This window comes from Phyllostomus discolor, chromosome 14 (genome assembly GCF_004126475.2).
Source record: "Phyllostomus discolor isolate MPI-MPIP mPhyDis1 chromosome 14, mPhyDis1.pri.v3, whole genome shotgun sequence".
In the NCBI taxonomy this organism is placed as follows: Eukaryota; Metazoa; Chordata; class Mammalia; order Chiroptera; family Phyllostomidae; genus Phyllostomus; species Phyllostomus discolor.
In genome coordinates, this window is record NC_040916.2 from 38,870,279 (window position 1) to 38,884,495 (window position 14,217).

At 40.9% G+C, this 14,217-nt stretch overlaps 2 protein-coding genes across 2 annotated transcripts in view; both read right to left on the minus strand.

Annotated features, from left to right (window-relative positions):
• The window catches only part of RSBN1 (round spermatid basic protein 1), a 42,004-nt gene extending 31,941 nt beyond the window's left edge, over positions 1 to 10,063 (minus strand). The window contains exon 1 of the mRNA XM_028502554.2: positions 9,113 to 10,063. Coding sequence (XP_028358355.1) covers positions 9,113 to 9,818 — 706 coding nt within the window. The 5' untranslated portion in view covers positions 9,819 to 10,063. The remainder of the gene's footprint in view (positions 1 to 9,112) is intronic.
• Positions 10,064 to 11,283: 1,220 nt separating this feature from the next.
• Positions 11,284 to 14,217, minus strand: part of PTPN22 (protein tyrosine phosphatase non-receptor type 22) — a 49,964-nt gene continuing 47,030 nt past the window's right edge. Inside the window, exon 21 of the mRNA XM_036015414.1 lies at positions 11,284 to 11,898. Within this exon, the coding sequence (XP_035871307.1) occupies positions 11,834 to 11,898 (65 nt within the window). The 3' untranslated portion in view covers positions 11,284 to 11,833. The remainder of the gene's footprint in view (positions 11,899 to 14,217) is intronic.

The following is a 14,217-nucleotide window of genomic DNA, read 5'->3' on the forward strand; positions in this document are numbered from 1 at the left end:
ATTTCTTACTAAATAAAATTAATCTAAATACTTTCCTCATATATCAAATCAATAATTTGGGCAATTCTGTCAAATAACTAAATGTTAATGCCATTAAACATAAAGGTTAATCCAATTTTTTTAAAAAATCATCTAATTACCCTCTGCTAAAATGTTTTAGCAATTTCATAGGAAAAGAAAAAGAAAATCTCTCTGAATAGATTCTGTTAGTTTAAGCTTCAGAGGAGGTATTTGGTATGCAGAAGATGAATTTGCAGAAGATGAATTGTAACCTAGATCTGCCACTGAAATTAACACCAGGGAGCTGCCTGGATTGAAACACGTTTCTGTTATTACTATCAGCTCACCGGTGACATTTCTGACATGGCCAGGTCTCTGTGGGTTTTATTCCAAAACTCCTAAGAACCACTCAATTAATCCAACATGGTCCATCTCAAAAAAAGAAAAAAAACCACCATATAAGGAAATGAAAAAGACCTTAAATTGATTGTAATCTCCTACTTCAACATGATAAAAGTTTAAAACATGAAATAAATTTCAATCTATCTACTCACTAACCCTGTTCTTCAAATTTTGATTCTTATCTAGGGCTGAGATATAGAAAGTTCACTTTTGTTTACAAAGAAATCTAAGACAACCTGTCTTCATTAGCTAATGAATTTCTTTGAATAAACAAGTATTATTTTTGAATTATTATGGTGGTAACTAATTGAGAATGGCATACATATACAAAGTTGTTAAAAGTTATTATACAAAGTTAGCCATCACTGCCTAATGAGAATATTGAGGTTGCCTTGCCTTGAATTAAAAACTTTATTTAATGCCCTGGCTGGCGTAGCTCAGTGGATTGAGCGCGGGCTGGGAACCAAAGTGTCCCAGGTTCGATTCCCAGCCAGGGTACATTCCTGGGTTGCAGGACATAACCCCCAGCAACTGCACATTGATGTTTCTCTCTATCTCTCTCTCTGTCTCTCTCTCTATCTCCCTCCCTTCCCTCCCTAAAAAATAAATAAATAAAATCTTAAAAAAAAAAAGCTTCATGGGTAACTTTAAAAAAAAAACAAAAAACTTTATTTAAAAGTCAATGTCTCTGCAATACAAATTATTCAAACCAGTATGTTGTACATCTTAAACTTACACAATGTTATTAAATATCAATTATATTCAATTTTTTTAAAAAGTCACTGTCTAAAGAATTAACAACCCCCTTCTGAAAGAGGGTGTTAGCATTCCAACATAGAAAGTATTCAGACCAACTACACTTAAATAAAAATAAACTTAAAAATTAAAATGTCAATGGGGGGGGACTGTGATGGAACTTTAAAAAAAGCTAAAATTTATTGACAAGAGTTCACTTACAGAAAAAGAGTCAAGCTACACTGTCTGTGATAACGGAAAGCTTTCACACATCACACTGTGCGATGAATTATACAGAGAAGCATGAAGTTCTGCAGGGGAAGACACAAGCATTCATCTAAGAAGCAAATTACTGGCTGTCTTTGAGTGCTGGCCTGTGAACTAAAGAGTCACCAGTTCGATTCCCAGTCAGGGCACACACCTGGGTTGCAGGCCAGGTCCCCAGGGGGGGCAGGCGAGAGGCAACCACACATTGATGTATCTCTCCCTCTCTTTCTCCCTCCCTTCCCTTCTCTCTAAAAATAAATAAAACCTATTGAAAAAATCATATGTTGTAATATCATTATTATCAACTATCAAATAGCATAATTTATTTAACATCACTATTCAGAGTTCCCATGAATGCAAAAATAAATAAGCTTTCCACATTACAAAATAAGAATCATGACACCATTCTTAGGCTTGAATTATAGTTTAGAACTGAAATAAAATGTAATACCTACATTCCTAAAAATCATGGTGCATAAGCAAAAACAAAACAATAACAACTTTTATATTTTATTAATCATAATAAAGAAAAAAACTAAAGTTGTTTTCTGAAAACAAATTCTTTTTGGTTGTATTAAGCTCTTCCAGTTCCATATTTAAAACCTGACTAAAAAGGAAACAGTAAAAACTGTTCATGTTGAAGGCCATGATTTGAGTAAATCACTGCATGTTTCTAACACTGCATCACCTCACTGCCCCCTCTGCCCCCCTCTATCACAGGGTCTAAGAGTGGCTGGCTGGATTTGAACCCCTGTCCTAGCCGTATTACCTTTTCCAGGTTAATTTCTTTGTACTGTGTTTCTCATTGGTAAATGGAGGGGAATAACAGTCCTTTCTCACAAAATCAGTGGGCAGAATAAACAAAGCATATTAAAGTACACTGTACTTAGAATAGTCCTGAAACATAACAAATACTCAGTACATGGATAACCACTATTATTACTCTAAAGCAGTTGAATTGTAGAGACAGTAGAGTGTGTGCTCTTTCAGGTGCCTTATAGTTAGAAAGACCCAGGTTAATGTCCCAGCTCCACTGCTAATAACGTCTTTGGGCAAGCTCATAAATCTCTCTAAACTTCCATTTTCTCATCTCAAAACATGATTAATACTAATCTCTACCTCCGAGTTTCTGTGAGGACTGAAACAACATAAGGCCTCGTAACAGTATCCAACCACAAGTCCTCACCATCTCTATTATCATTTTCATAATATTTGATAATATTCCTTGAAATAACTGGCAATAACTCTGAGATATCAAAACTAGAGCTAGAAATTACCAACCTAGTGTTCAATGTATTGTACTATAAGAGAAACACATAAAAGGGAAAATAAATCTCTGAAAGAAGGGAGGAAACTATTATTTACCAACTGTCTGCTAGTAATTGTATGTTATCTCATTCTAACCCTCACGCCAGTAAAACAGATATATAAATCCTTCTTACAGAGGAGAAAACAGCTTGAAACATGGTATGTTATTTCTATCAGGTCTCAAAAAGCCAGTAGGTGACAACCAAGATTCAAAGGTCTCTCTTATCTGACTCCAAAACGCAAACTCTTCCAAACCACTCCCTCTGTCTGCCTTTTCCATACACTCCTCTCTGCAGCACCCCGTGGGAGGATCAACTAAATGATCTAATTACAATTAATGGACTTGAGGCAGCTTGGAAGAACCTCTAATAAAGGGAGCATTACTTTATTCAACACATATTTACTGAGTGTCCACTGCATGATAATTCTGCAAGATCACAAAGGTGGCATTATGTTATACAAAAATTTTCATGGCCTTGAAGGCTTTTTTGCCTCTCTGGGAAAGGAAAAGTATCAGCCCATGAAATTGTTGCTCTGATAGATGAGATTATCTGTTTATTTCAGGTCTCTCTATAATCCCAAAGTAATCCCCAACTCCAATCACCAAAACAAGGTATTTCAGGATCTAAAATTCCTGCCAACAGCTTTTTGACATCACAGAAAATTTCAATTAGTAGTCTGGCTCAGAGACACCCCTACGAGGGCAGCTGGGCAGCTGGGCAGAGACGGAAAAAGGAGAGCACGGAAGGCTGACTCATGGGGAATACATAAAAGCAATCCTGCCATTTAATGACACTGGGGAGGACAGCTGCGGGAGTCGACTCACCCCGTTCCTCTTTTAAAAAACGTTACTAAAATCATAAATTTAACCAAGAATAATTAAAGAGAAGCATTACTTCCTTTGATGGGTTTTGAATGGAGGAGGTTTGTTTGTTTTATGCTTTTAATGAGCAGTAGGGAGAAAAACATATTAAGATTTCAAAAGACACAGGTAACTGTCAGTTTAAGACTCAAGCCTGCTGCTTAGGAGAAATAAAAAAAGGTTTTAATATCTCTTAATAGTATCTTCTAGATGCAGTTATATCATTTTGTAACCAGAGAAGTTTACGCATGTTACTTTACCTCTTCAAAAATCATTTTATGTACCATTTTACAGATAAAGCAAGTTTACATTATCATTTACAGATTAAACTTTTGTTTCAACTACTTATGAGCAACTCCAAATGACTGGAATCTGCAATCTGTGGTTAAATTGTGCGTGCATCTGGATTGAGGACTGGTGTGCAGGAACATGGCTCTTGGCCAAAGGAGCGGCCTCAGGAGTCAGCTAACTTTTTCTACGGAGAGCCAGAGCCAGAGCCAGAGAGTAAGCCTGGCAGGCCCGCTGACCTGTCTCAAATGCTCTGCCCTGACGCCGCTGCAGCACAAAAACCACCGGAGACGGCACACCTGAATGAGTGCTGCCGCTTCCATCAACACTTTTTGCCTCTGGGCACTGAATCGGAATTTCATGTGATGTTCACATGTCATGGGTTGGTTTTTCTTTTCAACCACTTAAAATATAAAAAAATTCTTAGATCACAGGTCATACAAAAATAGGCAATGGAACTGATTTTTGACAATGGTGCAAAAGAAATTCAATGGAAAAATAGTCCTTTCAACAAAATGTACTGGAGCAATTGGCTATCCATAGGCAAACAAAAGAAAACAAAAAGGAACTCTGACCTAAAACTCACACCTTGTACAAAATTAACTCCCACGGATCACAGATTCAAATGTAAAAGTTAAAATTATAAAACTTTCAGGAAAAAATAAAAGGAGAAAATCTTTGGGACCTAGGTCTTGAGACCACAGGCATGACACCAAAAGCATATTCATAAAAGAACAAAAACCAATAAATTGAGCTTCGAGGAACTCTAAAGCTTGCTCTGAAAGAACCTGTTAGAAGGGTGGAAAGACAAACAACAGAGTGGGAGAAAATATTTGCAAACCATGGATCTGACAAGGGACCTTATCTGTAATATACAGAGTTCTCAAACTTTCACTTAGTTAAAAAACACAAAAACTTTAATTAGAAAATGGGCAAAAAAGCCAGAGAAAAGGGGGCAGCAGGGGGAGGAGGAGGGTACAGGACGGATAAGTGGTGGTGGAAGGAGACCTGAGTTGGGGTGGTGACCAGATGATGTGTTGTGGTATTGTGCACCTGAAACATGCACAGTTTTGTTAACCAGTGTCGCCCCAATAAATTCAATAAAAAAGGGAAGAAGAGCCCTGGCTGGTGTGGCTCAGTGGATTGAGCACAGGCCTTCAAACCAAAGAGTCATCGGTTCGATTCCCAGTCAGGGCACATGCCTGGGTTGCAGGCCAGGTCCCCAGTAGGGGGCATGTGAGAGGCAACCACACATTGATGTTTGTCTCCCTCTCTTTCTCCTTCCCTCCCAATATCTCTAAAAGTAAATAAATAAAATCTTTAAAAAAAAAAAGGGAAGAAGAGAAAATCAGCAAAAGACATAGACATTTTAATGATGAGGATATATGAACAGCAAATGATGACATGAAAAGATGTTAAATATCAGTAGCCATTGGGAAAACGCAACTTAAGTCCATGATGAGATACCACTTATACATCTACCAAAGCAGCTAAAATAGAAACAGCAATACCAGATGCTGGCAAAGATGTGGAGGAAGTGCACCTCCCACACATTGCTGGTAGGACTGTAAAATGGTACAGATTGTCTAGAAAACAGTTTGGCGATGTCTAAAAAATAAAAATCAAGCTCTGGTGTGTAGCTCTGTGGATTGAGCACAGGCCTGTGAACCAAAGCATCACCAGTTTGATTCCCAGTCAGGGCACGTGCCTGGGTTGCAGGCCACGTCCCCAGTGGGGGCCATGTGAGAGGCAACCACACATTGCTGTTTCTCTCCCTCTCTTTCTCCCTCCCTTCCCCATCTCTCTAAAATAAATAAATAAAATCTTTAAAAATAAAAATAAAAATCAACACCTAAACATGCTCTTACCATATGACCTAGTAATTGCATTCTCTGGGAATGCAACTACATCCACACAAAGACCTGAACTGGAATGTTCACAGAAGCTTTACTCACAAAAGCTAAACCAGAAACTAAAATTTATTTAGTCCTTTAATAAGTAAATGGTCAAAGTGTGATATATCCATACCACAGAATACTATTCAGTAATGAAAAGGAGTGAACTACTGATACATACAGTAACTTGAATGGATTAAGAACATCATGCTTAGTGGGGGGAAAAATCTCAGAAAAATGACACACTGTATTATTCCATTTACATAACATTCTCAAAATCATGAAACTACAGAGCTAAATTAGTGGTTCCTGGAGAACAGATTAGTGGTTGCTAGGGGTCAGAGAAGGTGAGGAGCCACAGGGAGTGCCTAAGACTATATATACATGGACAGCATTAGGGGCATCTCCATGGAGTCACAATAGTTGTAAATCTTGACTGCAGTTCGATTCATCTACAGGTGATGAGATGGCACAGAAGCACATGCACACACACCCACGTCAATTTCCTGGTGCTGATATTATACAACAGTTATGTAAGATGTAACCTTTGGGGGAAAGAAACCCTGTCTATACTATTTTTGCAATTTCCTGTGAATATTTTATTACCTCAAAATAAAAAGTTACAGTAGTTTCTAAAGTCTGAAGGGAAGGGAAAACAGCGCTCCGTAAATGACAAGGCTCTAGCCACTCTCCTTACTGACCTGAGAGCTGTCTCAAGTACCAAGCACGATGAAGTAACGTAACAGTCTTAACAGGGCCTTGTATCAGCCAGACTCTGTTTTCAGTGCTTCCCACGTACTGCCCCATTTAAAGCACCTAACCACCTGATGAAAGAAACACCTCAACCTTACTCTACAAACAGGAACGTGAAGCAGAGAGAAGTTAAAGGAGTTTGCCGGTGGTCACACAGTAAGCGGTAGAGCCAAGATTTAAACTCACGTGGACTCCACAGGCCTGCCTCCTGCACACCACGGCAGTAAGTATAATGATGCTCAGCAAAAAAAATAAAAGGTATGAAAAGTGTGTGTAAGAGCCTGGATTACACAAGGTTAAAACAGGTTTTTTTCTGTAGGGTTCTCAGAACCTTTAAAATACCAGTGTGTGTTAAGTACCCAGGAGGCTGTGGTATTCGGTTTCCCCCCAGAAAGCATAATCCAGCAGTCTCTAATTCAAAAATTAAAATGTTTAAACTAGACTTATTGTGATCATTTCAAAATACATACAAATACTGAATCACCACGTTGTACACCTGAAACTAATATAATGATATATCAATTACACCTCAATTTTTTAAAAAATTTAAATGACCTGACCTTAACCCACTTGTAGTATTGGCAAACTACAGATGCTTTGAGCTATGCTGTCCAACGTGGTAGCCATTAGCCAAAAGGAACTATTTAATTATAAATTAATGAGAATTAAATTAAATTAAAAATTCAGTTCCTCAGTCATACCAGCCACATTTCAAGTCTTCAAGACTTGTTTCAAGGGCCACACGTGACTAACAGCCACCATACTGGACAGCACAGACACAGAACACTTCCATCACTGGAGAAAGTTCTGTGGACAGCACTGGGTTAAAGGGTTTTTTATTTGTTTAAGGAAAAAAAAAAAACATGAAGGCTGTGCAATGTCCAGAAAAGCACATTATGAATCATTACTCATGAAACTGCCACTCCCCCCCATAGACGGGGGCTAGGGCAGAAATTCCTGATGGGACTGGCTACTGCCACCCCGATGCCAAGTAAAGGGGAAGCACAGGAGCGGGGAAAACCAAGAGCAGAGAGAGAAAGCAACACCACACAGCTGGGGGGCGAAACTGGAACTGGGATTCAGGGGATCTGGGTTCTAAGCCCCATTAGGCAAATGATCCATTTAAAATTTTTTGAAATATTTGTACTTGGTATTAATTTGGGCCCTACTTTCTTTTTACTACACAGATTTGAATTGGATGATCTCTAAAATTACCTCTAGCTCTGAATGGTTAAAACACACACACGCGCGCGCACACTCACGAAGGTGAAAAGAAGAGAGAGCAAGATCACTGCACACTGACGGCGGAAACCGGCACTCCGGTCAGCCTGGCGCAAGCGCCACTCCTGAGGCGAGGATGTGGACACCACCAGAGGGAGAAAGACTCACCCGAATTCAATAAATGCTATCGGGCAATTATTTGCAATAACCTGCACCATTTGGAAGTAGCACCCAATAAATAAATAAATAAATAAAATGGTTAGCCTCAGACTTAATCTAAGACCAAATATGAGAAGGAATCCAAGACTCACAAAAGTTTGGATTGGAAGGCTGGTTCATTAACATGTCTGGGCCAGGATTAGAAACACAGTAGTATCTTAAAATCTTCTTGAAGAGATACAACTAACATTACATAAAAGCATACACAAAATACACACGCATGGTATAATAAAAGTTCATCCAGCACCCACCCCCTCCTTCTACAGAGAATGTAAACAAGTGCTACAGGTACCTGGAAATAGAAAGACACCAATTTTGGCCACCTTAATTTCCCTAGAATCCACAATTAGATAGTCCTACACTTTCTGGGTTAAATAGTCTTGACTTTAGCTGAGGTTATTGGAATTAAATAAATTCTAATTTGTTGTGCCAACAAAATAAAATGCAACTGGAATTCTCGCCTCCACTATCTACTAATTAACGCAAGCTTCCCACTTTTCAGGGGCCCGGTTGGCCCTATTTCCTAGGATCAAAGGGAAGAGAAAACTTTCCGCATCCCTTTCCTGAGAATTAAGACCTAATATGAAAGTTAAAAATGATTTTTACCTCCAGATAAAAAAGAACGAAGATAAACTGCGTTTGACGTCTCACCTTACAGAAACTAAGGCAATCAGTGAGTCGAGAAACCTCTCTAAGAATCCAAACTTATTAGAGCCCTAAACCATACCGGGGAAGATTTTGGAGCAGAGAAGAGTAAATATTAAAGCGACCATCAAGGAAAACAAGAGGAAACAGTTTTAGCTAAAAGCCTTTACTTTAGAAAGGCAGTTTGTAATACCCCACCTACAAGTCCCACGCCAAGAACCGCACCGCGCGAAAACCCTGCGGAATTTGAACACAAACGTTGGTAAAGGCTCCAGGAGGAGCGGGTGGGGGGCCTGGTGAGGGGGTTAGTAACTGACAGCTCGGCCTGGGAGCGAGAAGCCTCAAGTAGGTCAGACTGTGTCAGCGGTTTGAAATCCAGAGTCCACCCCAGCGGGCTTAGGGGAGCCGAGCAGCAGGAGCTAGGCAGGGGTTTGGCGTCCTGCAGTGCTAAAGGGGCGGGATATCTGTACTGAGTGAAACCCAGAGCCCAAGCTCGGGGCAGTTCGCCTGCTCTCACCTCTCTTGGGGGCCTTGATCAGAGGCACCCCTCCAGTCCTGTCGCCGTTTTCCTGCTTGTCCTTGTGCTTGAGATCGCCCGGAACGCAGGCGCTGGGGTCACCGTCGGAGCCGCGGTGGTGATGGTGTTTGTGCCGCTCCTTGTGGCCCTTATGCTTGGGCCCGGCCGCGCTCACCGTCAGGGGCGAGAAGGTGAAGAGGGCCGACGTGCCTGGGGCTGGGAGCGGGGCAGCGACGGCGGGCCCGGCGGGAGCCAGCGAAGGTGGCGGCGGAGGTGGCAGGAGCAGAGGTTTAACGGGGCCTGGGATGGTTGGGGCTGCAGTCGTCGGCGGCAGCGGCCCGGGATGTTGGCGGCTGCGACGTCGCCGGTGAGGGGGAGCGAGAGGGGGGTCCTGGCTCGGCCGCCCCCGCTTCTCTTGAGACCCCCCACTGCTCACTCGGCGCTGTCGCTTCACTCCCCGCGGCGAGACCCCGGCGTGGGGCTTCTCCTTCCCCTCTTTGTCCGGCTCCTCCTGCGCCGCCACCGCCCGTACTACGCGCACCGCTCCGACCTGCGCAGCCATTTCACCCACAAACACACATTTAAATGGCCCGACCGCCCCCCCGTCCGCGTATCGCGCAAGCGCCTCCCGCGCACGGCCCGCTGGGCATTGAAGTCTCTCCGCCGCCCTCCACTTCTCGGCGGCTCTGGATCCGGAGCTGAACATGCCGGAAGCGGCCGTTCCCAGCGCTGCTCCGCCGGCCTCTCCACCGGAGCTCTATTGTAAAGCACTCTGGGCCGCGCAGAGCCTCATGGGAGCGGTAGTTCCCCCAAACCCCCGCCGCCTCCCCGGCTCCCGGGGCGGAGGAGCGGAAAGGGAGCGTGCGCCGAGTCACGCTTCGGGCTGCGACGCAACCGCCGCTGGGCGGAGAGTTACCGCCAACCGCTTTAACGGCCCAAACAATGTTAATGGCTTTCGGAGTCTGGCGGCGCGTTCCCATTATCATCTTGTGTCCCTCCGTCATTTTACGCGGAGTAAATGGTCTCCATAGTTACTTTTAAATTTCGTATTCCTCTTTTAACCTTTGTGAGGTAAAAGAATCCCCGGCCTTTTATCGTTGAACCAGTGATAAGGCGGAGAGGAAAAGGGGGGATTTAGTAATATGTAAAGTGAGGGACGTTTTGCTTTAAAATCTAATGGGGCTGCAATTCAGAAACGTTTCGACCCTTCTCGCGGGCGTTGCCATGGTTACAGCTCGGGGATAGCGAGGCAGGTGCAAGAACCTTCTGGGAGCTTGGTGAGCGCCGCCCCACCTTGCCGTCCAGTGCCTGGAAAGGTGGAGTCCAGCATTATTTTGAACACATCCCTACAGTTAGGGAAAAATTCTGGATGGGAAAACGTATTCTAATTTTTTTAAAAGGTTTGTCGAATCGTAAGTATAAGGTTGCATAAATTGGAGAAGTGTGCCTACCAGAGAACACGCCCCAAATCGTCACCGTTCACGAGCGCTTCCGTTCAGAAATTCATTGACAATTTCATCGTCACTTTAGGTTTTACCTAAGACTCTTTTAATATATATTGGTCCTCGATAAAGATATTTGGAGATGATTGATTACGATGAAGCACACAGATAAAATTGCTGTGGTTTGATACCACTCGTGCCTGGAGACGCATTCCCCTAATTGAACACGACAGTGACGTTAGTTTGAAACCAAGTTTACTGAGCACCTGTTGTGTGCTACAATAAACAGGTAATAACATTTCATCCAATTTACGCCTTAATTTGGCTTCCCAATGAAAAATACTGGAAAACGAATGCTGTTTAAGTATTTCATGCTTCTGAAAGTTAGACTTTTTGAAATTAAAAATAAGTCACGTCATTTCGGAGAATCTTTATAATAATTACCCACTGACTTATTTGTTACATAAAATTAGATTTGAAAGATCAGATATTCTTAAAATGTCAGATCCATATTCATATAAAAAATTAAACCAATAGTGCCTCTGGTTGTTGGGTATAAGTTGTACATGTTTACACAGAACTTTTGAAATGAATAAAATGCTACCAAAAGATAGCTATTTGGTTGATTATTCTTCTAGATTTGGTAATTGAATAACCTTGATTAAAATGTATCAGGAATGTAACTGAACATCTTGTTAGTTTATATATACAAATCAAAGTGATCACAGCCATTATTTACATTATTTTATTTTCTTAAATATAACTTCTTTTCTTACAATTCCGATTTCCCACAACACTTGGGAAGATGTACAAGGTAAACTCCATTTAGGCAAAAATAACTCCCAGGGAATTGTCACAAGCAGTAATTTTGTACTGCAACCACAAGGTGAGATTTTAAAAAACTTTTACAGTAAATTCTGGCAATGTAGACACATAATTGAGATCCAATTCTTACAAATCTTTTAAAGTTTATATTTATATAAAAGTCAAATAAAAATAACTTCCAAAAGTGAAAAGTCCATGCCCAAACTGTTTCTCCTACAGCATTCTCTACATAAGCTCAAGTGTCAAACTCTTTCTGCTGTTTCCAACCTGATATAAATAAGAGTAAATGGAAAACCTCTGCACTCATTCGTGTATTGCTTTTCTCCTCAGAGCTGTTACCACATTAGCCTGTGTGCACTGCTGACATTATGAACATAGAGCGCTGATTGTAGCTGGCCATATTCTGGTCATATTTCTTTGCAGGTGCACTTGCAGACTGTAGTCCAAAGTTGTGTTAAATGTTCCAACTCGGTGGTGGGTTCCTTGGTCCTTTGGGTTTTGAAAAACGATTTGCAAAACCTGGGAACAAAAATAAAGCTGAAGGTGAAAAGGAGGGAGGGATTAGGATGTACAAATTGCCAGTACTAAAAACAGGGGAATGTAGAGTACAGAATAGGGAATATAGTCAATCATATTATAATAACTGTGTGATGTCAGATGGATATTAGACTTCTAAGGGGTGATCACTGCATAGGTTATATAAATGTCTAATCACTATGTTGTACACCTGGAACTAATATAATATTGTATATCAATTGTTTCTGAAAAAAACACATTTTTAAAATAAAATTGAAAAAAGATTTTTATATAGAAATAGATAAGTAGATTTTACAGTATATTATTATATATGCAAATACAATGATATTTTTTCAAAAGGTTAGGCAGCATCTTTGATCAATTTAGTAATGGTATTATCACTATTAGTAGTAGTTATTAATGCTTAACTGGTAACAATAGTATACTAATATTTTCAATTTGTAGAACACTTACAAATTTAATAACAGTAATAATTAGATAAAAAACCTGATATAATAGCCTTTGGGAATTCAGCATATATTCTTTCGTTTCAGTTTTTGTTGAGATATTATTGATATATAACATACAGGGTGCAGCAAAAGTAGGTTTACAGTTGTGAGTGCATGAAAGAGTTTATTCTTCTATGTATTAATTACTGTGTGATTTTCCATACGAACTGTATGGAACCATTTGCCATATGAACTGCTTGTGCCCCACCCTGTGTATAAGTTTAAGGTGTGCGGCCTGGTGACTTGATACACATGTGTATTGAGAAATGATCACCACATTAAGGTTACTTAATACCTCCATCCCCTTGCATACATTTTCTGTGGTGATTAACTTTAAGGTTTACTCTCTCCACAGCTTTTAAGTATATAATGCATTGCTGGCCAGTGTTGGTTGCAGCATCATCCTGTAACTGAAAGGTTGCTGGTTTGAATCCCAGTCAGGGCACATGACTAGGTTGCGGATTCGATCCCCAACTGGGGCCCGTAAGAGAGGCAACCAATCAATGTTTCTCTCTCCTACCACTGTTTCTCTCTCTTCTCTCTCCCTCCTTTCCCCTCTCTAAGCATGTCTTTGGGTGAGGATTTTTTTTAATATTTAATACAGTACTGTTAATTGTAGCTACCATTGCTGTACATGAGATCCCCAGAACTTACTCATCTTACAGCCGGAAGTGGGTGCCCTTCGACCTGCACCTCCCCATGCTCCCCACCCCTGCCCCTGGCAACCACCATTCTACTCTGTATTTCTATAGTTCAGGTTGTTTAGGTGCCACATGTAAGTGAGGATGTATAGAATTGTCTTTCTCTGACTGACTTCACTTAGCATGATGCCTTCAAGGTCCACCCATGCTACCACAAAAGGCGAGATTTACTATTTTTTAATGTGTAACTAATATTCATACACAGAACTTTTCTTTACCCACACATCTGCCAATGGACACTCAGGTTTTTTATGTGTTGGCTATTGAAAATGACGCAGTGAACACGGGGTGCAGGCCAGGTGTCTCTTTTGCAACAATGATTTCATTTCCTTTGGCTATGTCCCTGAAACGGAATTTCTGGGTCATCTGGGAGCTCTGTTTTTGTTTTGTTTTGTTTTGTTTTGTTTTTTTATTTATTTATTTTTAGAGAGGGAAGGGAGGGAGATAGAGAGAGAGAGAGAGAAACATCAATGTGCGGTTGCTGGGGGCTATGGCCTGCAACCCAGGAATGTACCCTTGCTGGGAATCGAACCTGGGACACTTTGGTTCCCAGCCCGCACTCAATCCACTGAGCTACGCCAGCCAGGGGGGAGCTCTGTTTTTAATTTTTTGAGGAAATTGTCTACTGTTTTCCATAGTGGCCGCAACATTTAATTTACACCTGCGTCCACAGCCTCACCAACACTTGCCTCTTGTCTTTGATGATCCCCATTCTAACAGGTGTGAGATGGTATTTCACCATGGTTTTCATTTGCGTTTCCCCATGATTAGTGATGTTGAGTGTCTTTTCATGTTTGTTGGCCATTTACATGTGTTTTGGGGGGGGGGGAAGAAGTCTATTCAAGTTCTTTGCCTTTTTAATCTGATTTTAAAAGTAAAATCCTTTATCTACATCTTTCATCCCCCACCCACTCATCAATAAAACAAAACTGGGAAATATCAATTTCAGAAAAATAAGCACTATTGCTTTATAAAATTATTGCATTAACTGCACCTATACTTCTGCTTCAGCCCAGAAAGCCCTCAATTACTGACAGACTATGTTTGAAAAGCTTAGAAAAAATAAAGCAATAAACAATCCTGGAGAACTAAGTATGTAGTTAATCATTTAT